This window comes from Dendropsophus ebraccatus, chromosome 5 (genome assembly GCF_027789765.1).
Source record: "Dendropsophus ebraccatus isolate aDenEbr1 chromosome 5, aDenEbr1.pat, whole genome shotgun sequence".
Lineage (NCBI taxonomy): Eukaryota > Metazoa > Chordata > Amphibia > Anura > Hylidae > Dendropsophus > Dendropsophus ebraccatus.
Genome location: NC_091458.1, coordinates 146,563,032 through 146,589,055, shown reverse-complemented (window position 1 = coordinate 146,589,055; position 26,024 = coordinate 146,563,032). Strand labels below are relative to the sequence as shown.

Sequence of the window (26,024 nt, the reverse complement as noted above, 5' to 3'; positions counted from 1 at the left end):
TACCCAATACATCCACAGTTGGTTTTCTATGTGGCCTATGTAACCATGGGCTGGTGGTGTTTCTAAAGTTACATTTGCTCTTCATATATAGTAGATAAAAGTGTACGGTATATAAAATAGCCTTAATATTTACCACCGGATCCCGATCCAGAATAAACATCATCTGTATCGTCCTCGTCAAGGAAATCATCATCTCCAGAACTTTCTAGATCGAATGGCTTTTCATCTTCAAATTCCTTCCGCCATCGTTGAGCCTATAAGGAACAGAGAAAAAGGTTTTGAGACGTTTGTTTTATAGTAACTGCTTATCGAGTATATTCAGGGGTAGAAAATGGCGGCCTGATCAATACTGTAAACGAGTGCCAATCTGCTTGATCAGCGCTTGTTTATTGGGCCTATTACACGATCTGATAATCGTTTAGCAAGGGCTGCACGGACATTGTTAGCGATGTCCGTGCAGCCTTTGCCTAAACAGTTTTTACACTACCTATCCATGTTCCCGGTCTCCTCCTGCAGTTTCCGAGCAAGCCGCTCAGGTAATCACTGGCTGGGACCCCCGTGGACAGTGATTGGCTGAGCGGCCTGTCAGCTGAGATAGGCCACTCTGAAGATGGAGCGTGTGGGTCAGGGGAGCAAGCATGCAGAGCGCAGGAGGAGACCAGGAACATGGACAGGTTATATAACTGTTCAACTGCTTGTTGAATCATCAGCCGCCGACTGCGCTATTCTGCATGGCCATGCACGGTCGCGCAAGGATTTTAGGTCAGGGCCTAAAAGAACAATCAGCCAAAAAACGTTTCACTGGATGATCGTTCTCACTATTATACAGGGCGATAATCGGCAGAATCAGGCCAATTCCCGCTCCGTGTCATAAGGCCCTCACTGTAGACTTTAAAAGTCAGTATTGCCACTCAAAAAGTCAAAAGTTTTTAGTAGCCAAACAATGAATTTTCATAAACCTGAACAGGAAAAAACCCAAAAAAGACACTTTGTTCTTATTGGTGTTCTGCCCATAATGGAGGAGTTCCAACAATATTTACTTTACTGATGGCGGCAAAACTAATGCAGGAAACATTGCTATTCTTGCCATTATAATGGCGTTTTAGTGTCTAATTTGTGCTATTTTACCGCTACTGCAAAATTTTTAGCAAAATCATTGCAAAAACGCATAAAAAGTGAACACCGTCTGACGTGTCAAAGGCGAGTATACGCTTCCTAATTATGATCAATTACCAGTAATGGAAAGGACTCTAATGTTAAGCTGTCTGGAATACGCGGCAATTAGAGAGTATGATAATAATAAAGAGCATTCCTCATTCACTGACATCCAGACCCATTGAAAGTATATTACGCTAAAGTGATTCAGCACGTAACATATTCTAATCCAAAGCAGGGGAAGAATTCGGGTTCAGATAATTAGACTAATAATAGCAGAAGATCATTTCAATGCTAATACTGTGTCGGAGTCTTTAGAATAGTGTAAGATACAGTCTAGTAACCCAATTACATTGCCGCCAACATCATTCTGACATCCATCAATCCATCACACATACATCTGTACATCTAATACGGAAAAAAAAAAAAATTCTTAGTGTTTCAGTCTCTGTTCTCTATTGTCTACTGAAGAAATGTATATATTGGTGCCTTAAATTATGAATATAATTCGTTCCGGAACGGCGCTTATAATCCAAATCCGCTCTTAAACCAAATCAAATTTTCTCATAAGAAATCACTGATATGCAGACAATTGGTTCCGCACCCCAAAAATAATGATTTTTTTATTCTAAATAACATGTAGAACAGATGAAACAAACAATAAGAAACTCATGTATAGCTGAGTGTGAGTGCAGGCATGTTATAGCAGCAGTGTATATAGCTGAGTGTGAGTGCAGGCACATTATAGCAGGAATGAAAAGGATGGGAATCACAAGGGCTGACAGAGACTGCAGGGAGCATGAAGGAATGAGCAGGGCATAAGTGGGCAAAGTATAGCAGCACTCTCTGTCTGGGGAGAGAGGGGTTACAGCTATGAAGAGATTACCTCCACAGTCCTGTCCCCTGATGTAAGCCCCAGCCTGAAGTGGATCTGCTATGATTTGGAAGGTGAGGGAGACTTCCTGGGTCAGAGTACAGTGCTGTAGACTCTGCTATGCAGACCATGCCCCTCCCCCACTCCAGGGAGTTCTTAAACCAAAGCAATGCTCTTAAACCAAGTTACAATTTTGAAAAACTGTGAGCTCTTCTTGCAAAACGCTCTTAATCCAAGTTACTCGTAAACCAAGGTACCACTGTGTATATATATATTTGAAATGCTCTGGATACAGCCAGGTCTGGTCTCAGTTAAAGGCTTTGGCCACTTATAGTAAATTATTCAGCAGTGATATCAGATCCCCCTCCAGGCTGTGTCACCCTGCTGTGACTGCTGAATGGCCATCCCATCCATAAAATGTTACTATCCTCCTTCCCCGGCATCCTCCACTGAGCCTGTGTATGCCTATGGGGGACACAGAGAAGGTCACATGCCTGGCCACCTAATGGATGGGATCGCCAATAGTGATGAACTTGCAGAATGTTCAGAATTTGACTCCCGGCGGCCAGAGAAGTTGAATGCAGCCATAGAAAACCTGGATACAGCCAGAGAAGGGGAGTCAAACGCTAAGCATTTGGGTTCAGCCAAACTCAACTGTTCAGCAAGTTCGTTGATCACTATATGGCATGGTTCTCAAAACTGCGGCCCTCCAGCTGTTGCAAAACCACAATTCCCATCATGCCTGGACAGCTAAAGAATTTTTGCAGCGTTTTTGCAGTCCATTTACTTCATCTATATTATGCAAAAAAAAACATAATATGCTAATGAGCCGCTTCAGTGCCATAGGGGCGGGGCTACCTCTCAGTGCACCAATCCGCCCCTCCTAACTAATATGAGCAAAGCTCCATCCCAATATTCACTAGGAGGGCGGGACGTCTGGGCCGCATTCTGGCACTCAGGAAAGATGGATGTGTCAATATAACATTTAAACATTTCAAGCAAACTTAATAAACTAAGTACACAAATATAAAGCAGATTATTGCAGACCAGGCTGCGGCTCCACATAGATTCCTAAGTAAATAGCAAGCCTTCTCCTAGGTGAAATGCATCCAGAAATAATCCTTGGTCAAATAATCATGTTCTATTCCTGACTGTCCCGCTTTATTTTTGTACACATAAGACCACTACGAAGCCTTTATGTTATTCTCCAATCAGTAAGTGCGATATATACAGTAAGTACCATATATTTTGGTCTTCAAAACACAAAACATTGTTGAAGGATTAAAGGGCTAAAGAATAGTTTTTATATCAACTGGTGTCAGAAAGTTATATAGATTTCTACCTGACTTCTATTTAAAGGGATACTCCGGCAAAAAGCTTTTTCCCAGCAACTGAAACACATTACAAAGTTATATAACTTTGTAATATGCTTCAATCACCTATCTGCTTCCCTTCCCTATCTTACCCCCCTCTATCCCCCACCAGGAAGTAAGGTAAACTCATTCTTACCTAATGACTGTTGACCCCAGGCTGTTCTGTGGCAGCCATTTTGTGACAATGACATCATCAAGAAGGAGGCGGGTCTAAGCCCTGTTAAGCCAGCCTCCCTTTGTCAGATGACTCAGGTTGCTCAGCTCTGATTGGCTGAACAAGCTGAAAGCCATCTAACAGTTCTCCAGAGTCAGTTAGACATCACAGGAGACAAAGTGCATCATGGGAAAGCCCAAACCAGGAAGTGAAGAAAAAATGAAGACACCAACTGGAGCTTCAGTTCAGTTTTTTTTAATCAGCGCCAGAGTTGTCCTTTAAATATCTAAAGCCGTCTAGTATTTATCAGCTGCTGTATGTCCTGCAGGAAGTGGTGTATTCTTCCCAGTCTGACACAGTGCTCTCTGCTGCCACCTCTGTCCATGAGCAGGAGAGGTTTTCTATGAGGATTTGCAACTGCTCTGGACAGTTCCTGACATGGGCAGAGGTGGCAGCAGAGAGCACTGTGTCAGACTGGGAAGAATACACCACTTCCTGCAGGACATACAAAAGATGATAAATACTGGAGATTTTTAAATAGAAGTAATTTACAACTTTTTATAACTATCTTGACCCAACAGGAATCCATGATAAAAGAAATTGTGCTGTGCAGTATGTTGTATTACAGAGGTATTCTTGTGGCAGCACAAGGAGGCAGATCATTGGCCGCTAACCCCCAGGACCTCACTCCGCCGGTCCTAACAATGATCTCTATTGAAGAAGAGATGTGCTGGAGGAGTCGTTGCCATTACAAATCAGCGGATGTAATAAATCTATTTTTCAAAAAAGTTTATTAAACACTTATTTGACCTGTAAAAAAAAACAAAAAAACACAGGAAATGCCAAAAAATACTAAAGAAATACAATATACAGGAAATACCAAAAAAGAAAAGTGTTACTTCAGGTATGGAAGGTTTACTAGAAAGGTCATCGGGCTGTGCACAGCTTCTTGGGGTTGTTTAATGGTTTCCAGATTCTTCCATTCTTTCATCAGAACCAAAATCCTCTCTTAACCTCTTACAATTGCAAACAGATGAGGAGCAGAAAATGAAACTCACATTTTATATCCCCCCGTATACTTCTCTCCAACAAAGTCGAGCAACTTCCCAAGACTACAGCCATTCCCGGGCACCCTGGCACTGATGGGGTTAAGCCGATTAATTCTCACATGGCAAGAGAGAAATCTCATCCCATCAACAGCGGGTGCCATAGAGAAACAGCAAAGAACAACAAGTGTAGTTAGCGCTGAAGGTGCCTCAATACAATCAGCCGGGTGTCAGTAACCTAGACGGGGAACCAAACCATGAGAGTGCGGTGAGTGCTGAGGATGAACGTCCCTTACCACAGAGCAGTCACAATGCAGTCTGTCCTGTTATCCTATACTGTATCTGCACTGCAGTGTTACCTGTTACTTAGTAGCTAGGAACCAAAAACTATAGGATTAAACACATCAGATCCATCATTGATGAAGTCCACAGGGGATAGAAACACTGCGAATCTCACCTGTGGATTGGCGCATTATATAGTGATTTATATTTAAACATCTGGCTTATTGGCGGAATAAAATAAATCCTAAGTATGAGTTTTTAGCGCCGACAAAGTGAAAGAATTTTAGACAAGCATAACTTCATGATCAAAGTCCCAAACTTTTTGCATCATAATCTATCATTTTTATTGGTGTCATATTGCTGTAAAACAAAGTTTTTTATTGTTTTTTTTTTTATTATTTTTTTCTGATATATATATATATATACACACACACACACAGTGGTACCTTGGTTTAAGAGTAACTTGGATTGAAAGCGTTTTGCAAAAAGAGCTCACACTTTTTCAAAATGGTAACTTGGTTTAAGAGCATTGCTTTGGTTTAAGAGCTCCATGTACTGGGTGGGAGAGGGAGAGGGGGAGGGGCATGGTCTGCATAGCGGGGTCTACAGCACTGTACTCTGACCCCGGAAGTCTCCCTCACCTTCCAAATCATAACAGATCTACTTCAGGCTGGGGCTTGCATCAGGGGACAGGACTGTGGAGGTAATCACTCTGTGCCCACATCTGCCCTGCTCATGCTTCCTACAGTCTCTGTCAGCCCTTGTGTTTTCCATCTCCATCTCCATCCTACTAAAATGTGCCTGTACTTACACTCAGCTATACACACTGCTGCTGTAATGTTCCTGCACTTGCACTCCGTCATTCACACTGCTGTATAGAGAAGGTTCTGTCTCTGTCCTCCTGCACAGCTCTTTGATTCTCACTTCCTGATTGGTCCATGCTGAACACACACCCTTCCCCATTGCTGTCATGTGACCACACAGACCTCTGACAGCTTCTCTATTCTAGCTTGTTGTACTACGCTACTGCATTATGGGGATCTGCATCCCCATATCCCCTGTATCTACAAACTGCTGCTGCTGTGTTATCAGGTTTATGCACTTACTATACATTATACTCCACATGCTGATTGCTATGTTATTCAGAATTTTAAAAAATCATTATTTTGGGGTGTGGAACCAATTTTATGCATTTCAATGATGGGAAAATTTAATTTGCTAGAACAAATTATGCTAGTAATCCAAGGTACCACTGTGTGAGTGTATATATATATATATATATATATATATATATATATATACTAGAAAATGTACCCGGCGCTGCCCGGGTATAAAGTGTCAGTGTGTTAATTAGATTTGTTCTAAGGTGGCCAGGAGGCCAATCTAAAGGTATTGTTTCATCAGTGGAATTAGTGTATACCTGTAGTGCATAGTTGGAGGGGTTCTGTATACCTACAGTGTATAGTTTTTAGGGGTCCCGCATATCTGTAGTGCATAGTTGGGGGGTGGGGGGCTGTATACCTATAGTGTATAGTTGGGGGAGTCCTGTATACCTGTAGTGTAGAGTTGGGGGGGCTGTATACCTGTAGTGTATAGTTGAGGGAGGTCCTGCATACCAGTAGTGTATTATTGGGGGGGGGGGGCTGTATACCTGTACTGTATAGTTTGGGAAGTCCTGTATACCTGCAGTGTATAGTTGGTGAAGGTCCTGTATACCTGTTCTGTATAGTTTGCGGGTCCTGTATACCTGTAGTAAATAGTTGGTGCTGTATACCTGTAATGTATAGTTGGTGGAGGTTTTGTATACCTGTAGTTTATAGTTTGAGGGTCCTGGATATCTGTAGTGTATAGTTGGTGGAGGTCTTGTATACCTGTAGTATATAGTTTGTGGGTCCTGTATACCTGTATTGTATAGTTTGAGGGTCCTGTATACCTGTAGTAAATAGTTGGTGCTGTATACCTGTAATGTATAGTTGGTGGAGGTTTTGTATACCTGTAGTTTATAGTTTGAGGGTCCTGGATATCTGTAGTGTATAGTTGGTGGAGGTCTTGTATACCTGTAGTATATAGTTAGTAGGTCCTGTATACCTGTATTGTATAGTTTGAGGGTCCTGTATACCTGTAGTATGTAGTTGGTGGAGGTCCTGTATACCTGTAGTGTATAGTTGGGGGTCCTGTATACCTGTAGTGTATAGTTTGGGGTTTCTGTAAACCCATAGTGTATTGTTTAGGTTCCTGTATACCTGTAGTATAGAGTTGATGAAGGTCCTGTATACCTGTAGTGTATAGTTTTGGGTTTCTGTAAACCCATAGTGTATTGTTTGGGGTCCTGTATACCTGTAGTATAGAGTTGGTGGAGGTCCTATACCTGTAGTGTATAGTTTGGGGTCCTATATACCTGTAGTATATAGTTGGTGAAGTTCATGTATACTTGTAGTGTATAGTTTTGGGGTCCTGTATACCTGTAGTGTATAGTTTGGGGTCCTATATACCTGTAGTATATAGTTGGTGAAGTTCATGTATACTTGTAGTGTATAGTTTTGGGGTCCTGTATACCTGTAGTGTATAGTTTGGGGTCCTATATACTTGTAGTATATAGTTGGTGGAGGTCCTGTATACCTGAAGTATATAGTTGGTGGAGGTCCTGTATACCTGTAGTGTATAGCTTTGAGGTCCTGTATACCTGTAGTGTAAAGTTTGGGGTCCTGTATACCTATAGTATATAGTTGGTGGAGGTCCTGTGCACCTGTAGTGTATAGTTTTGGGGTCCTGTATACCTGGGTCGTATTTACCATTAGGCAACCATGGTCTGGTGCGTAGGGTAGCACCTTGCAGAGGGGCAGTACCCTCCCGTTCAGACTTTTCGAGGGGGGTATGGCGGTATTGGTCAGGTCTGGTATAGCGGTTTTATCCAGTCACAGTATGGAGGTATTGGTCAGGTCTGGTATGGCAGTGTTATTCAGTCACAGTGTGTCAGCATTGGTCAGGTCTGGTATGGCGGTGTTATCCAGTCACAGTATGGAAATATTGGTCAGGTCTGGTGTGGCGGTGTTCTCCAGTCACAGTGTGGCTGTATTGGTCAGGTCTGGTATAGTGGTGTTATCCAGTCACAGTATGGTGGTATTGGTCAGGTCTGGTATGGCAGTGTTATCCAGTCACAGTATGGCGGTATTGGTCAGGTCTGGTATGACAGTGTTACCCAGTCACAGTATGGCGGTATTGGTCAGGTGTGGTATGGTGGTGTTATCCAGTCACAGTATGGCGGTATTGGTCAGGTCTGGTATGACAGTGTTATCCAGTCACAGTGTGGCGGTATTGGTCAGAGCTGGTATGGCAGTGTTATCCAGCACAGTATGGCGGTATTAGTCAGGGCTGGTATGGCAGTGTTATCCAGTCACAGTATGGCGGTATTGGTCCGATCTGGTATGGCGTTGTTATCCAGTCATAGTATGGCGGTATTGGTCAGGTCTGGTATGGCAGTGTTATCCAGTCACAGTATGGCGGTATTGGTCAGGTGTGGTATGGCGGTGTTATCCAGTCATAGTATGGCGGTATTGGTCAGGTCTGGTATGACAGTGTTACCCAGTCACAGTATGGCGGTATTGGTCAGGTCTGGTATGGCAGTGTTACCCAGTCACAGTATGGCGGTATTGGTCAGGTCTGGTATGGCAGTGTTATCTACCAGTCATTTCTGTGGATGTCGTGAGGCAGCTTCCCTAGCAACCATTCACATTCCAGCTCCCTGTGAAAATGAAAGTAGTAATCCTATTGGTTGCTAAGGCTTCCAACTGCCGTGTCTGCTGGAGCTAATTATATCACCTGTGTTTGCAGTGAGGACATTTTCCCATTCATCTCTATGGGGCGCCGCTCTTCCCCCTTCCCCCTCCTCATCTGTACATCTGGCGAGGACGGGACCTTCACTAAAACCTTCCCGGGCACCCAATGTATCTGTGTGCCAAATTTGGGGTCAAACGGTTCAGGCGTTTGGAAGTCTATTTGGGACAGACAGACAGACAGACAGCCAGAAGGACAGACAGACAGACTTTGATTTTTATGATTTTTATGATTTTATGATGCTACAGTATCAAATGTTTTTGTTTTTCATAAATACATGCTGCTCTGGACAGTTCCTGACATGCAAACATGTGGCAGCAGAGAGCACTGTGTTAGACTGGAAATAATACACCACTTCCTGCAGGACATACAGCAGCTGATAAGTACTGGAAGATTTTTAAATAGAAGTAATTTACAGATCTGTATAAGTTTCTGACACTTGATATCAAAAACATTTTTTTTCTCTCGCAAACTCTTATAAGAGAAAGAGATGACAAAACGGCAGCAAAAAAATCAGAATTATCTGTTAGGAATAAACATTTCAAGGGAAAATAAATGGATGTCAATACACTGACTGCTTTAAAGATGACCTGTCACCCCCCGTGTCAGGGTGACAGGCTCGGGTCCCGCTTCCTGATCCGGTCGGGTCACGGAGATATGAGCTCCCGAAGCCCGGAGCGCGCGCTCACAGGAGAGTCCGATGCCCATAGAAAATGACGGAGCATCGGACTCCCCATTCATTCTCTATGAGCATCTGACTCTCCTATGAGTGCGCGCGCCGGGCTTCGGGCGCTCATATCTCCGTGACCCGACCGGATCAGGAAGCGAGACCCGGCGGGATGAGGCGAGTATAGGGGGCTGTAACGGGGGGGGTCGGGAGCCTGTCACCCCGGCACGGGAGGTGACAGGTCTCCTTTAATAACTCCATGGTCTCCTCTCTATACTGTGGCCTCGCTGTTGACATTCAACTTTTCACACACTTTCCCACAATGCCCCTTGCTTGCAGGCAGAGAGGAGATCCGCTTCTGGCACTTCCTGAAGATTGCCGTTGAACTGAGCATGCCCGACCACCTTAGTGTGTCATAACCAATTGCAGAAGGTTATTAAAACCAAGCAGGCACATGGGGATTAGTAATCTATATCTCTCAAGCAGCTTGGACATATCCTCCTGAATAACATGGACAATAAGTAGTCCTCTCCATTATGTGCATGAGCCCAGTAGTGTTGGATATTCATGAGCACCAGAAAACTCCACCCACCAGCTGCTGATTGGCAGTTATCTTTCCATGCTGTGTATAGGCAGTCATCTGTCAATCAGCAGTTGCAGGGCGGTGGGAGGGGTGTGGCAAGAATCCTATTCTCCTGCATATTAGAAGAACGGCTGAACAGAATGATGTAAGTAATACACCAAACTTTTCAGCATTCCTGTCACTAGTTTATGCTGCCCTCATTTAAGGTGGAATAAACCTAGTGATAGATTCCCTTTAATGATACAAAACCTTTACACAAGATTCAAAGTGCATCAAAAAGAGAAAACGGGTAGTGCCAGCCTCGGTGCCCCCAGTACTGACAGCCACACAGTACACCATTTACAAAGTACACCACTGACATTTACTCGCGCTGCTCTTTTACTGTCTGAAATATAAGATACATGTGAGCAGTCATCAGAAGTCACTAACCTGTATCTTCCATTACCTGCAGGGAAGAACGAGAGGAGCTATTGTGTAATGATGGCACGTCACATTAAAATGATGCACTGTCTTGTGACAGCTGCATGCTTCTCACTATCTGGGTGCAGACAAGCATGTAAGAGTCCTGATGGCTCCGGGCAGCTCAGAAAAGCTGTGCTGTGCATCCTTGCTTTACAGCATCTGATAGTTGAAGGGAATGAATCACCTAGAATTTTGTTACTGATAAGAGATGGATACTGGAAAGCAGGGATGGCCGATTAATCAAACTAATTCAATCAATTCCCCTTTAGGGGGCTCACTTTTTTTTTTTTTTAGCTGTAAATTCAATTTTCAAAAGAAAATTCTGCTCTCTGCCTGCAGGGGGAGCCAGTGTCCTCCGCGGCCTGACCTCCGGACCACACAGCCAGGAGCAGCTAGGGATCCAATCCAGAGTCCTCCCCACTGACACTGAGGGTGGCACCAGGCCGTGGTGAGGGGCTGCTCCCACACCACTTAGGGCCCTATTCCACAGGACGATTATCGTTCAGATAATCGTTAACGATAAACGATCTCAAATAACCACTTTGCGAGCTTCTCGAGATTGTTCACACAATCTTTAATTCTAGTCATTCTTACAGTCGTCCTGACCTCTTGATCGTTCGCTTCAGAGTAATTCCACGGAACGATGAACAACAGACTATCGTTAAAGTAGGTGGGGCGAGTCATTTTTTTTCCTATCCTCTCTGCCTCCGGTGGGCGTATTTTTCCTTTTATATTCGTACGTAATCTATGAATATTATAAATGTTTACATGCAATAAATGCTATTATGTAAAATTTTCCAAATCAATTTGGATTTACAAAAAGAACACGAGCGGCGGGCTTCTTTCGTCTGAAGTGTATCCCATTGGTCAACATAAACATTTAAAAGAAATATACTTTGGGCGAACTTTCTCTTGCGTAGCTAAACCGCCGACACTTCCGGTTGGCGCGCGTCCCGGGATGTCCATTTTCTTTCCTCTTTTTTTACGCAATGTATCCCATTATTCAACATACATTTGTGGTCCCTGTCAATCAATGTGTTTAGCCAATAGGATTTGCACTATTAGGCTATGTTCACACGGCATATGAGAACAGCCGGTATCTGAAAAGATCATCCCGGCCGTTACTGCAGTACCGGCCGGATGATCTTCCCGGCCGGAGTGTTTTGATGCAGGCGCATCAGCGCACGCCCGCATCAGAACTCTCATAGCACACAATGAAAGAAGCGGCTGGAGCCGCTTGCTTCATTGTGTGAACTGGCAGGCCTTTCTGCGGCCGCAATTCACTGAATTGCGGCCGCAGAAAACTGATATGTCAGCTGTTTGCGGCGCCGCTTGGGATCCCGGCCGGAGCGTATACTATGTGGATACGCTCCGGCCGGGATCCCATAGAAGATAAGGCAGTGTGTTTCAGCGTACAAAGTACGGTCGTTGTTGCGGATGGCAACAACGGCCGTACTTTTACGCTGTGTGAACATGTTGAACGCACCCACTAACGACCAAGAAACGACCGAACAATGTTTTATTACATCGAACGGCCCAGGTATCATTAAGCAATCAACGATTTCTCGTTCGTCATTTAATCGTTAACTGTTCTGATCGATTCGTTCTGAATGATTTAACGATTATCCGAGCGATAATCGTCCCCTGCAATAGGGCCCTTAAGAGGTGCTGCTGGCCAGCGTAATGTCAGTGGCCGGCAAAGCCGTTCCTTATCCTGCAGAGGTGACGGGAACAGCTGACGGCGGGGGCCCGGGGAGGGGCACTGTCATTAGCTGTCAGTCATACATCACTATTACATGTAGCGATGCATGGTCAGAAGTTGATGATTTTTAAAAATGTTAAAAAATAATAATGATGTTCGGCTTCTTGGCTGATGTTGTCTTTATTACATGGGGCAATATCCGCCCGACTCGGCCTGATCTGGCCCGACAATAGCTCCGTCTAATAGGGCCCATACACCCTGCTGACTCATGTAGACATTTCTGATCTGTCAGCCATGGCCTGTGTGCATTTCTTTGACCCACTTCTGCCGATCTTTTGAAAATCTGACGTCTTTTTTCCCATCTGACTTCACTTCTATGGTACGACTAACCAGACTCCAGGGCTATAAGAAATAATAATAATAAAAAAAATATATATATATTTATAATAAAAAATGTTTCTGAAGATTATAACAGTTTTGAAAATAGTATAATTATATGAAATTTACTTGTATTTAAAACTTTCTAGTCTTCCAGTACTTCTCAGCTACTGTATGTCCCACAGGAAGTGGGGTATTCTTTCCAGTCTGACAGAGTGTTCTCTGCTGCCACCTCTGTCCATGTCAGGAACTGTCCAGAGCAGAAGCAAATCCTCATAGAAAAGCTCTATTGTATATGTGTCTAATATTTGACATCTATCTATGTTATAATCTTTTACTTTTAGCCATTTTACAACATCTTCTAATGTGCAAAATTAATGGCTGTATTGTTAGAACAAAAAACCTTTAATAAAATATCTACTGCTCTGGACAGAGGTGGCAGCAGAGAGCATTGTGTCCGTCAGAAAAGAATACACAACTTCCTGCAGGACATACAGCAGCTCGTAAGTACTGGAAGACTTGAGATTTTTAAATAAAAGTAATTTACATCAGTTTATTTCTTTTCCCCACTAGAGTACCCCTTTAGGCTTTTTACATGCTTTATTTCTAATTTGACACTTAAACTTTCCCAATAGGCAATTTTTAGACCGTCCATAAGAAATCACTGTGTTCATCTTCATTTTTTAGATTTCGAGATGGAGTCCAGGCTGGATTTGGGGGTCAGATTCACTACGGAAACTCCTCCAACAGCCACAGAACTAAAACCAGCACCTACAGCGGACGTCCAGAGCACTGTGTCAGACTGGTAAGAATACACCACTTCCTGCAGGACATACAGCAGCTGATAAGTACTGGTAGAGTTGAGATTTTTTTAAGTAGAAATAAAATTAAAAATCTATACATTTGTTAAAAATTCAGCGGTAGTACCCCCAATATAAAAAAAAAAATAAAAATCAATGGTATGGAGGCTTATGGTATTTGTGATATCTCAGAGAGGGCGCTGCACAAGAAAAGTCTTGGATAAAGAATCATAATCCTTTCTTCTTTATAATAATAATAATAATAATAATAATAATAATAACGGATCACTAAGAGATGTAATAGAGAAATCTGCTATTATCATCAGAATGGAGCAGGTCCGCATTGGAAGCAGCCAGGCGCAGTCACTGCAGGGAGGACGGATAGGAATGAGAAGCGGCAGGCGGGGTGAGGATATCCATGATGTCGTTCACGGGGGTCATTTCCTCGATTATACGTGATCTGCTGAAGCTGCAAATAGAGAAAGAGCTGAAGGCAGCAGCACATGATGCAACTCTGCAGAGGACGCCATGTGCAATGCAAGTCTATACTATATATATATATATATATATATATATATATATATATATATATACACCTCCTGTATGCAAGATTCTACCGATTTTTATGGATTTTGATAAATATTGCCATGATAAATAGCCGCTCCTATTTATTTCTATATTGTATTGGAGCATAGAGGAAAGTCCTGGCCTCTCCCCATGGGATCCATCTCTCGGCTGCCGCTGCTGCCTCCTCCCTCTCTCTCAGGTGCCATTTCTATCTCTAGATTACAAGTTGAACATCCTTTTCTAGGCCTGGGTCCCTGGTGCCGTTTCCATAGTGACCATATCCATGGCAACCGCCTACTGCATCCTATGAGTATGTGAGTGTATGGGGGGGGGGGGGGGGGCTCGCTCTTTAACCGTTTGCTTTCCACCATACCTGCCCATCGCACGTCGTCCTGTGGTAGCTGAAGGAGGACGGCGGTGCAATGAAGAGGCAGCTAGCTGCAATGGTAGTGACAGAAGGGGTTAATGCCTGGTCTAGATAACAGGCTGCGGCTGAGCACTGGCACCGGCGAGAGGCTTTTATTGTAAACCACCTCTCGGCATGACAGGAGACATATTTGATACTGACACGTTTTGTAGAATAGAGGGTTTAAAGGGATAAAGTGGCTATACCAAAGATAGGGAACCTCGGCCCTCCAGCTGTTGCAAAACTACAACTCCCATCATGCCCGGACAGCCAAAGAAAGTCCACTCAGAGCAATAATATGGGTGTAGTCTGCAGCCATAGCTAGCAACACAAGCCATAGGCTACAAACACAAAGCACTTCAGTCTCTGTAAGGGCCCAATTCCACCGGACGATTATCGTTCAGATTATCGTTAAATCGTTCGAAGCTAAACGATAATCGTTCGGTTGAAATGCAGTTAACGATTAACGGCCGAACGAGAAATCGTTGATCGCTTTATAATACCCCTATTCCACTGAACGATTATCGTTCAGAAACTCGCTCCAACGACCGCTCGTTAACGATCACTAAACGATTTTTTTTAGCGAATGATAACACATAATGTGAAGGATATATGTAGTGTAACGATTATTTTGCCGTCGTTACATGGTCATTTAAAACGTTCGCCGGGGTGATCATGACCATACGACACAACTAGTTTTTTTAAACCTTTTTACGAACGACTGAAAGACTTCTAATTTTACGAACCGATTAGCGAATTATCTTTCAAAGACCAACAACTTTTTTTCGACATGCTGAAAAACAATTTTGAAGGACAGTATAACGATTTCGCCTTTGTCATTCGCTCGTTTACACCAATTCCACGAAACGATTATCGTTAACGATCGGTCGTTGGAGCGAGTTTATGAACGATAATCGTTCCGTGGAATAGGGCCTTAAGACCTGGACCTATTTTTATTGTTGCTCGTTCGCAAAACGTTTGCAAATTCGTTCGCATTGAATAAAACATCGTTCGGTCGTTCGCAATAGATATGAACGCAATAGCGAATAAATTGCGAAGAGAAAACGATTGCAATTACGATCATAAGTAACAATTATCGTTCCATGGAAATAAGTGAACGTTTTAAGGTCTTTCACAATAGCGGTCGTTTGAGATCGTTAATCGTTAACGATTATGCAAACGATAATTGTCCGGTGGAATAGTACCCTAAGGGTATGTTCACACTACAGAATCCGCGCGGAGACTTCAAGCAGATTCCGCCGCACGGCCTCTGCTTGAAGTTCCGCCCTTCCCATAGACTCAACGATATTCTCCGGCAAATCCTGCCGTCTGCCCAAAGAATTGGGAATCAATATCATTGAGTCTATGGGACAGGTGGAAGTTCAATCGGAGGACACACGGCAGAATCAGCTTGAGGTCTCCGGGCGGATTCCGTAGTGTGAACATACCCTAAGACAGCTGTCAGCTTGTGTGTGCGTGTGTGTGTCTATAAGATTTTAGGAAATTTTATTCCACACTGGGGAAAATAAGTACAGGGGTCCGTCAACATACTATATTAATTGGTTTCAGGACGACCACTGTATGGTAAGTACATAACTCTATGGAAAACTGGTACAGTCATTGGTTCTGAATCCACCCAAAAAAAAGAGAAAAATTAAGATTTAAAGGAAAATAAGCAGATAACTAATATGGATAAATAAAAGCTTACATACATCTGTCAGAAAGAGTTACTGGAGAATGTAAATTGCTTTCTATGTAGAGAACTAGAGCGTTTTCAGGGTCCTGTACAGATCACACAGGGTCCCAGAAAACTAAAATGAAGCCCCCCTCATCGGATACCCAAAGGAGCAGCTGATCCTGGCACAGAAAAAGAGCAGCTCAGGACATGTAGTATCACTATACTGTAGAGAGGAGATACTAGACACACACAGCAGTACAGGACATGTAGTATCACACTGTACTGTAGAGAGGAGATACTAGACACACACAGCAGTACAGAACATGGAGTATCACACTGTACTGTAGAGAGGAGATACTAGACACACACAGCAGTACAGGACATGTAGTATCACACTATACTGTAGAGAGGAGATACTAGACACACAGCAATACGGGACATGTAGTATCACACTGTACTGTAGAGAGGAGATACTAGACACACAGCAGTACAGGACATGTAGTATCACACTGTACTGTAGAGAGGAGATACTAGACACACACAGCAGTATGGGACATGTAGTATCACACTATACTGTAGAGAGGAGATACTAGACACTCACAGCAGTACAGGACAAGTAGTATCACACTATACTGTAGGGAGGAGATACTAGACACACAGCAGTACAGGACATGTAGTATCACACTGTACTATAGAGAAGATACTAGACACTCACAGCAGTACAGGACAAGTAGTATCACACTATACTGTAGGGAGCAGATACTAGACACACACAGCAATACAGGACATGTAGTATCACACTATACTGTAGGGAGGAGATACTAGACACACAGCAGTACAGGACAAGTAGTATCACACTGTACTGTAAAGAGGAGATACTAGACACACACAGCAGTACAGGACATGTAGTATCACACTGTACTATAGAGGAGATACTAGACACACGGCAGTACAGGACATGTAGTATCACACTGTACTGTAGAGAGGAGATACTTGACACACACAGCAGTACAGGACATGTAGTATCACACTCTACTGTAAGGAGGAGATACTGGACACACAGCAGTACAGGGCATGTAGTATCACACGGTACTGTAGAGAGGAGATACTAGACACACAGCAGTACAGGACACGTAGTATCACACTGTACTGTAAAGAGGAAATACTAGACACACAGCAGTACAGGACATGTAGTATTACACTATACTGTAAAGAGGAGATACTAGACACACAGCAGTACAGGACATGTAGTATCACACTATACTGTAGGGAGGAGATACCGGACACACAGCAGTACAGGACATGTAGTATCACACTGTACTGTAGAGAGGAGATACTAGACACACACAGCAGTACAGGACATGTAGTATCACACTGTACTGTAGAGAGAAGATATCTTACACACACAGCAGTACAGGACATGTAGTATCACACTGTACTGTAGAGAGGAGATACTAGACACACACAGCAGTACAGGACATGTAGTATCACACTATACTGTAGAAAGGAGATACTAGACACACTATTTTTCTTTATAGATTTTGTCTCTCACAGGAGATGTGTACCTACCATACATATTACACACCTCTCCATTCTTTGTAGGTGGGATAACTTGTAAAATCGTCACTGTATCAAATACTTATTTTCCTCACTGTATATAATAAGTTTACTCATTTTCCATACATTTTGCTCTATTGTGTTTGTACTATTTGCTGTGCTCCTGAGTGCCGACCACCTGGTCTGATGACATTACCATAACTATTAACAGAGCCTTACAACAACCATTATCCTATAGTCCTATCTAAAAAAAGAAAGTCAGCAGGGATGATGGAACGTCGTCTTCCTAATGGATACTGATGACTGCTGATCGCAGCGTCTATGAGGGAAACTGCAGTCCTCAAAGACGTTTGCTTATGGCGGATACATCTATCCACTCTTAATATTTCATGACGTACAATAGTAAGGAAGGGCAAGGCTAAAGACAAGACATGTATCTAAACCAAGAAGTTGTGTTCACACACGAGAAGCCGCATTCCCACTAGTGTCTTGACTTGTGACGCTGTCATTTATTGACTGTGATAGGCAACATACTATATTTTGTAATTTTATGTATTCAGTTTTCCAATAAATACTATGTTGTCAGAGAACTATCCAGACAATATTAGTGTAACAGTAATCCACTGAGCACCTGTCAGGACTGTATGACCAGAGAGATCAGGCAGGGAGGACTAGTCAGTGAGCCCTATATCTAGGCCCCCAAAACTGTCCCTGCCTACTTGCCAGCGGACCCTAGGCAGTTAGCCACAACTGGTCGACAATCCCTCCCTAAGCAACAGTGCACACAGAGGCAAAACAAGGCAAACAAGCACAAAAGGAATGGTCAGAACTGTAAATAGCATATAAAGAACCAAGTCAGCAGAAAAATGGGAAGTCACAGAAAGGTAAGCCAGAGGTCAGGAGATCAAAATAGCAAAACAGGAAAAATAAAATCAACTGATAGTAAGCACTGAATGAAAAGGTAAGAGGTATTCTTATATGATGTCTGAGTCCTGGTCCAGGGTGTGATTGGACCAGTCCTCTGACATCCAGACCATACAGATCACAGGCTAGTAAGTCCTGGTCCGGGACGTGATTGGACCAGTCCTCTGACATCCAGACCATACAGATCACAGGCTAGTAAGTCCTGGACCAGTCCTCTGACATCCAGACCATACAGATCACAGGCTAGTAAGTCCTGGTCCAGTCCTCTGACATCCAGACCATACAGATCACAGGCTAGTAAGTCCTGGTCCAGGGGTGTGATTGGACCAGTCCTCTGACATCCAGACCATACAGATCACAGGCTAGTAAGTCCTGTTCCGGGGTGTGATTGGACCAGTCCTCTGACATCCAGACCATACAGATCACAGGCTAGTAAGTCCTGGTCCGGGACGTGATTGGACCAGTCCTCTGACATCCAGACCATACAGATCACAGGCTAGTAAGTCCTGGACCAGTCCTCTGACATCCAGACCATACAGATCACAGGCTAGTAAGTCCTGGTCCAGTCCTCTGACATCCAGACCATACAGATCACAGGCTAGTAAGTCCTGGTCCAGGGGTGTGATTGGACCAGTCCTCTGACATCCAGACCATACAGATCACAGGCTAGTAAGTCCTGGCCCGGGACGTGATTGGACCAGTTCTCTGACACCCAGACCATACAGATCACAGGCTAGTAAGTCCTGGTCCGGGACGTGATTGGACCAGTTCTCTGACATACAGATCACAGACTAGTAAGAAAAAAGCTTAATGGTAGCTACCATATTCGCAGCGGATTTCACAATGCGAGTTTGCAGCGAAATCCGCTTCAAATCCAGGAACTGTGATCTTCAATGGGGTTACATACCCACAGCGGAATTTTCATTCTGCTGCGAGTATGTAACACCGGCCCCTTTAACTCCCCACCGCCCGCAGTAGACATACCTGCTCCACGCTGCGGCTGCATCTGAGGCTCCCATCGGTCCTGCTCGGCCAATTAGTGACTGCTGCGTGACCGTGCACTGATTGGCTGAGTGGGACCGTCGGGAGTCGGGAGCTTCAGATCCAGCCGCGGCGCCGAGCAGGTATCATATGCTGCGGGCGGTGGGGAGTTAAAGGGGCCGGCGAAAGATCCTGATTAGCGACAATCTTACAATTACTTTTAAACCTTTTACAACTAACAATGATCTCGTAGACAAGTTTAGTGGTCTCCTGACTCTCTCGACAGATGATATCAGGGAAGAGAAGGATCAGGCATGCGGAATTTCAACTGCCCCATTATATTTAAAACTACTTCAGCAGAGCAGGAGCAAATCTACTATAGAAAACCTCTTGTGCTCTGGACAGTCCCTGACATGGACAGAGGTGGCAGCAGAGAGCACTGTGTCAGACTGGAAAGAATACACCACTTCCTGCAGGACATGCAGCAGCTGATAAGTACTGGAAGACTTGAGATTTTTTTTAATAGAAGTAAATTACAAATCTATATAACTTTGTAAAACCAGGTGATTTTTTTTGCCAGGGTACCCTTTTAAGGTATCTATACACACTAAAAGAAAGTCAGCTGCATTATTGTTCCTGTTGTGGGGAGATGAAAACGTAGGATGAAAACAAGAGGGGTGTGCTGGCATCAGGCAGAAGCTCATTCCTCTTTCCCTGCTTGGCCAAGTTGAGAAGCCATTGAAGGTGTTTGGGCATCTTAAGGGGTCATTCGCACTCGCTGCAATCCACAAACCCTACTGAGTGTGAAGCTGTGCAGCGGACCTGCAGACCTCAATGCATCATGTACCATTAGGATATCCTGGAACTGTACCGATACAACCGCATGGCTTTGCCAGTACAGTCCTGCAAAGATTTTAAAGTGTCACTGTCATTATTTTTTATTTTGTTTGTAGAAATCATTAATACAGGCGATTTTAAGAAACTTTGTAACAGGGCTGTGGAGTCGGTAAGGCGCAGCTCCAACTCCAACTCCGACTCCGACTCCTGAATTTTATCAGGACCGACTCCGACTCCCGACTCCTGCTCCTTCATAAATGGCCGGTCATATACCAGGGAGTTATTTATCACACTTGCTCAGCAGCTTCTCCCTACATGATCCTGGGGTGACTTCTGAGTGAATAAAGCAATACTGTATATAAAGCAGCTTATCCTGCGTGTGTAGTGGATGCAGCCAGTCTCCAGCCTCAATGTCCTGAACAACTCACAACTAGACTAGATGGAGCAGGTGGTCTTTTCCTGCTGAGTCTTCTATGTGCTAACAATGCCAGATCCCTGTGATATAGAGGTCTGCCATAGTGATATACGGGGGTCACACACAGTGATATAGAGAGGGGTCACACATAGTGATATAAAGGGGTCCCACATAGTGATGTAGAGAGGGGTCACACATATGCATGCACACACACACACACAGCCTGCTGCGGCCATAGCACACACACACACAGCCTGCTGCAGCCATAGTGGACACACACACACACACACACAGCTTGCTGCAGCCATAGCATACACACACAGCTTGCTGCAGCCATAGCATACACACACAGCCTGCTGCAGCCATAGCATACACACACAGCCTGCTGCAGCCATAGCATACACACTCAGCCTGCTGCAGCCATAGCACACATACACACAGCCTGCTGTAGCCATAGCATGCACACACACACAGCTTACTGCATCCATAGCATACACACACAGCCTGCTGCAGCCATAGTATACACACACAGCCTGCTGCAGCCATAGCACACACACAGCTTACTGCAGCCATAGCACGCACGCACACACACACACACACACAGCTGCAGCCAGGGAACACTGAAGAAAAACACACAATCTTCTCTCAGAGAGAAAACATAGTGCACACACACACACAGCCTGCTGCGGCCATAGCACACAAACACAGCCTGCTGTAGCCATAGTGCACACACACACACACACACACACAGCTTGCTGCAGCCATAGCACACACACACACACAGCCTGCTGCAGCCATAGCATACACACTCAGCCTGCTGCAGCCATAGCACACATACACACAGCCTGCTGCAGCCATAGCACACATACACACAGCCTGCTGCAGCCATGGCACGCACGCACACACACACACACACACACACACAGCTTACTGCAGCCATAGCATACACACACAGCCTGCTGCAGCCATAGCACACACACTTCTCTGTATTACACAGGATATCTTCATATTAAACTGCTGCTTATATACAATCATCCAGAAGAGAACAGCACAGATCTCCCCCCACACAATGGACTCTTCCAGCTCAGAAACAAACTGCCAAATAGTGACCTCCAACTTTTCCATGACCCTCCCCTAGTAATAGGGCCAGTGTCCTATTACTGATATATTCCCCGACTACCCTTATGTAATAGGGCCAGTGTCCTCATAATATATATTCATGAGCAAAACTTGTAAAATTTATATCAAAATTCAATTCTACATTTTTTAAAGATTTTTTTAAAGCTGGAGTCGGAGTCGGTACATTTTTTTCCGACTCCAACTCCAGCCAAAACTAGCTCCGACTCCACAACCCTGCTTTGTAATCAGGTTTATTAGGCAAATATGCCATTATCTCCATTCAAAAAGACTTTCCCCATGTCCCCCCACTCCTTTCTCTCATTCACCGCTCATTATTAGGAAATCTTGACTTTTACATCAGTCAGGCCCTGTGTAACCTATGGAGAGGGGAGGGGGGAGGAGGGAGATTAATCGGCAGCAAAGAACAAGGGATTACACAGCGGGACCTTTGTGAAAGTGGTGGTTTAGAGGTCAGAGAGGTCAGTGCTGATTTCAGAGGAGATAGCTCGATGATGAAGCTGTGATTAACTGTTTGTTGTCCTGTTTTGGTGCCTCATCTCCCTCCACCCCTCCCCTCTCCATAGAAAACAATGAAGATGGGGGGGAGAGCTTCAAACTGCTTTTTCATGATCAAAATGCATTTTTCGCTAATAAACCCAATTACAAAGTTTCTTAAAATCGCCTGTACTATTGATTCCTGCCAAAAAAATTTAAAGGACAGTGACACTTTTGTTAATACACGATGGCTGGAGGTCTGCGGGTCCTCTGCGCAGCTTCACGCTCAGTAGGGTCCGTGGATTACAGAGCGTGTGAATGACCCCTTAGTAGAAACTAACTAACCTGGCAAATAACTGGTTAAATTCTTAAATTTCAAATTCTATCCAACTAAAAATATGAAGTGGTTTGTAAATTAACCACAAGGACAAGGCGCGCTTTAGTGTGGAGCCAGAAGCCAGCAGGAAATCATGAAGTAGCCTAGCGGGGAGCATGGGGGTGGTAGCAGCAGGACAGAAAAAGATGCACTTCATCAGAGGCTCTTGACCTTCACTTTATGCTATGGTGCCATTAATATATTTTGCTTCTCTAGTGTGAATGACCCATTAACCGAGCGGGTTCCTTGACTTGTCTGTGATAACAAACCGGGCTTGTTGCTCCGCAATGGAAATGAGGAAGTTAAAAACTAGGATGCAAGCATTTCTGTAGACTCAGAGGAAGAGGACACAGGCCGGCTCTGTCGTCTCAAGTGACTTTGTCACTCCTGGTAACAATGGCCTGAAACAAAGGCCCCATTCAAACTCTGTGTTTGAAGATGGCAGAGAGAATGAGGGGGAGAATGGGAGACATGGGAAATTTTGCACTCCATACTCCAACAGAAAGGGCACTGTACCGAGAAGTCAACTTGTTTATCGTGGTCTGGCAATACAGAGACGCAAAGAACTCCCAAGAACAGATGATGTTCCCAGCCGTACAGACACAGGGTTCACACTTACAGAGTCTAAAGAGTCACTGTCGTATTTTGTTTTGCAGATATCAATAGTCCAGGCAATTTTAAGAAACTTTGTAATTGGGTTTATTAGGCAAATATGCAATTATCTGCATTCAAAAGGCCTTTCCCCAGGTCCCCCCCCCCTCTCTCTCTCTCATTCACTGCTCATTATCAGGAAATCTCGACTCTTTTACATCAGTCATGCCCTGTGTAACCTATGGAGAGGGGAGGGGGAAAGAGTGAGGAGAGAGATTAGTCGCCAGCAGAGAACAAAGGATTACACAGTGGGACCTGTGTGAAAGCCGGTATTCAGAGGTCAGAGAGGTCAGTGCTGACTTCAGAGGAGATAGCCCGGTGATGTAGCTGTAAATTAACTCTTTGTTGTCCTGTTTTGGTGCCTCATCTCCCACCAACCCTCCCCTCGCCATAAGAGAACCATGAAGACAGGGGGGAGAGCTTCAAACTGCCTTTGCATGATAAAAATGCATTTTACGGCTAATAAACCCAATTACTTCTCTACTTAAAATCGCCTGGACTATTGATTTCTGCAAAAAAATTTAAACGACAGTGACACTTTAAAAGGGGTAATTCATAAAAAAATTAAATTCTTTAAATAAACTCATGCCAGAAAGTGCCAGAGATTCGTAATTTACTTCTTATAAAAAAAACTCAAGTCTTCCAGTACTTATCAGCTGCTGTATGTCCTGTAGGAAGTGGTGTATTCTTTCCAGGCTGACGGAGTGCTCTCTGTTGCCACCTCTGTCCATGCCAGGAACTATCCAGAGCAGTAGTGGTTTTTCTGGACAGATCCTAAGCTGGACAGAGGTGGCAGCAGAGGGCACTGTGTCAGACTGGAAAGAATACACCACTTCCTGCAGGACATACAGCAGCTGTTAAATACTGGAAGACTTGAGATTTTTTTAACTGAAGTAAATTACAAATCTTTGACACTTTTAGGAACTAGTTGATTTGAAAGAAAAAAGATGAACAATCCCTTTAAGTAAGCTGCACTTATATGTGTATATCAGTAAAAGCAAAGACACTAAAAATAACCACCCAACGTTGCTGATTGACATTGCCTGTATGTAAAATCATCTCCTGTGGTCTCCGAAGACTTCGATTGCAGCAAGCAGGTGTCACTTCTCCAAGATAATCACTAGCAAAGTGGACAGAAAATGCCGAGCTTTGCAGAGACTGGAGACGAGGATTTAGGGCTCAACACAAACCCCACGTTCAAAGGAACTTTGGCATTTTTTACAAGAATGTGTGGCCTTTAAAAATAAAAAAATGCTCAAAGCAAATTCAAACAGCAATGTTGTGTATACTGGTAATGCCGCTATGTCATCTAATATTAAAGAAAGACCGCCTAAAAATATCAATTTTATTTGTGGAGTTTATAAGAACACATGACAGAACTGCGGCCTCAGCTTGTGAGCTCCTGACTGTAAACCTGGTCTGACAACATTTAAAGGGATTGTGCAACATTAGAAAAATATGTCTGATTTCATCCAGAAACAGCAGCACTCCTGTCCTGTCTGTGTGTGGTATTGCAGGTCATTTTCATTGAAGTGAATTAAACTGAATTGTAATACCACACACAACCTGAGGACAGAGGTGGCACTGTTTTAAGAAAAACTACAGCTACTTTATGATTTTTTAAATCCTGGATAACCCCTTTAAATGACTCGTTCAGATCATCTCCAAAACGACTGATGTTGTAGGGTATTATGGTTAAACAGTATTTGGTACCTACTAGAGATGAGCGAACCTGGAGCATGCTCGAGTCTATCCGAACCCGAACGTTCGGTATTTGATTAGCGGTGGTTGGTACAGCCAATGACTATATCCATGATTTCCACATAGCCTTAGGGCTTTATCCAAGTTCAGCAGCCACCGCTAATCAAATGCCGAACGTTCGGGTTCGGATGGACTCGAGCATGCTCCAGGTTCGCTCATCTCTAGTACTCAAAAAGCAGTTTCCCCGCCTCCCCCCCTCATTTCTTATTTGTGCATTATCAGGCAAAGCCGTCTTCATTACAGAGGGGCAAAGTGAAGACAGGTTCTACTGTGTCCATTACATCCTATGGGGGGGGGGGGAAGGCTGAGGGGGGGTGAGCAAACAGGAAGAGGAGACAAGCAACTGTGCAGTTTGGAGACTGTCTGGGCACATAAAACGCTGGATTTAGAGGTGAGACTGAAGGATTTTGTGTTTCGCAGGGCTTCCTTTTTTTCCTCTCTGTGCTCACTCGTCCCTCTCAACCCTTCCCCCTTCATAAACCGTAATGGACACAGATATCCTGCTTCTTCTGAATTTGGGGGGGGGGGGGGTAGGACAACAGTTTTCTTGAGTACAGAAGAAAACATTTGCTTAATAAAAGCTTTTACAGAGTTTCTTAAAATCGCTTGTATTATTGATAGTTATTGATTTCTGCAAAGTGACATTTAAATGAGTGTCACTGTCGTTATAACTTTTAAAACCTAAATCAGTACATGTGATATAAAGGTTTGCAATTTATATTCCTTATATATATTTTTTTTTAGTTATCATCGAAAACACTGAACTTCCTGTGTTCTGACTTTTTTCTCAAAGAGTCTAAAGACAGAAAGTTCTGTGTTTCCCAAGTCATCTGAGCTATAGTCCACCTGTACTGTCTATAATTATAATCCCCCCGTTATGTCTATAGCCATATCTCACCTGTACCATCTGTAACCATATTCCACCTGTACTGTCTATAGCCATATTC

The 26,024-nt window shown here is 43.8% G+C and overlaps 1 protein-coding gene across 2 annotated transcripts in view; it reads right to left on the bottom strand.

The window, feature by feature from the left end:
- Window positions 1-26,024, bottom strand: part of SDC3 (syndecan 3) — an 81,075-nt gene that overhangs the window by 16,143 nt on the left and 38,908 nt on the right. For both annotated transcript variants that reach the window (XR_011363226.1, XM_069971567.1), the window contains exon 2: window positions 134-254. Coding sequence is in view for 1 of the 2 variants with exons in the window: in XM_069971567.1 (XP_069827668.1) it covers window positions 134-254 (121 nt within the window). In the remaining variant the exon portion in view is untranslated. The remainder of the gene's footprint in view (window positions 1-133; window positions 255-26,024) is intronic.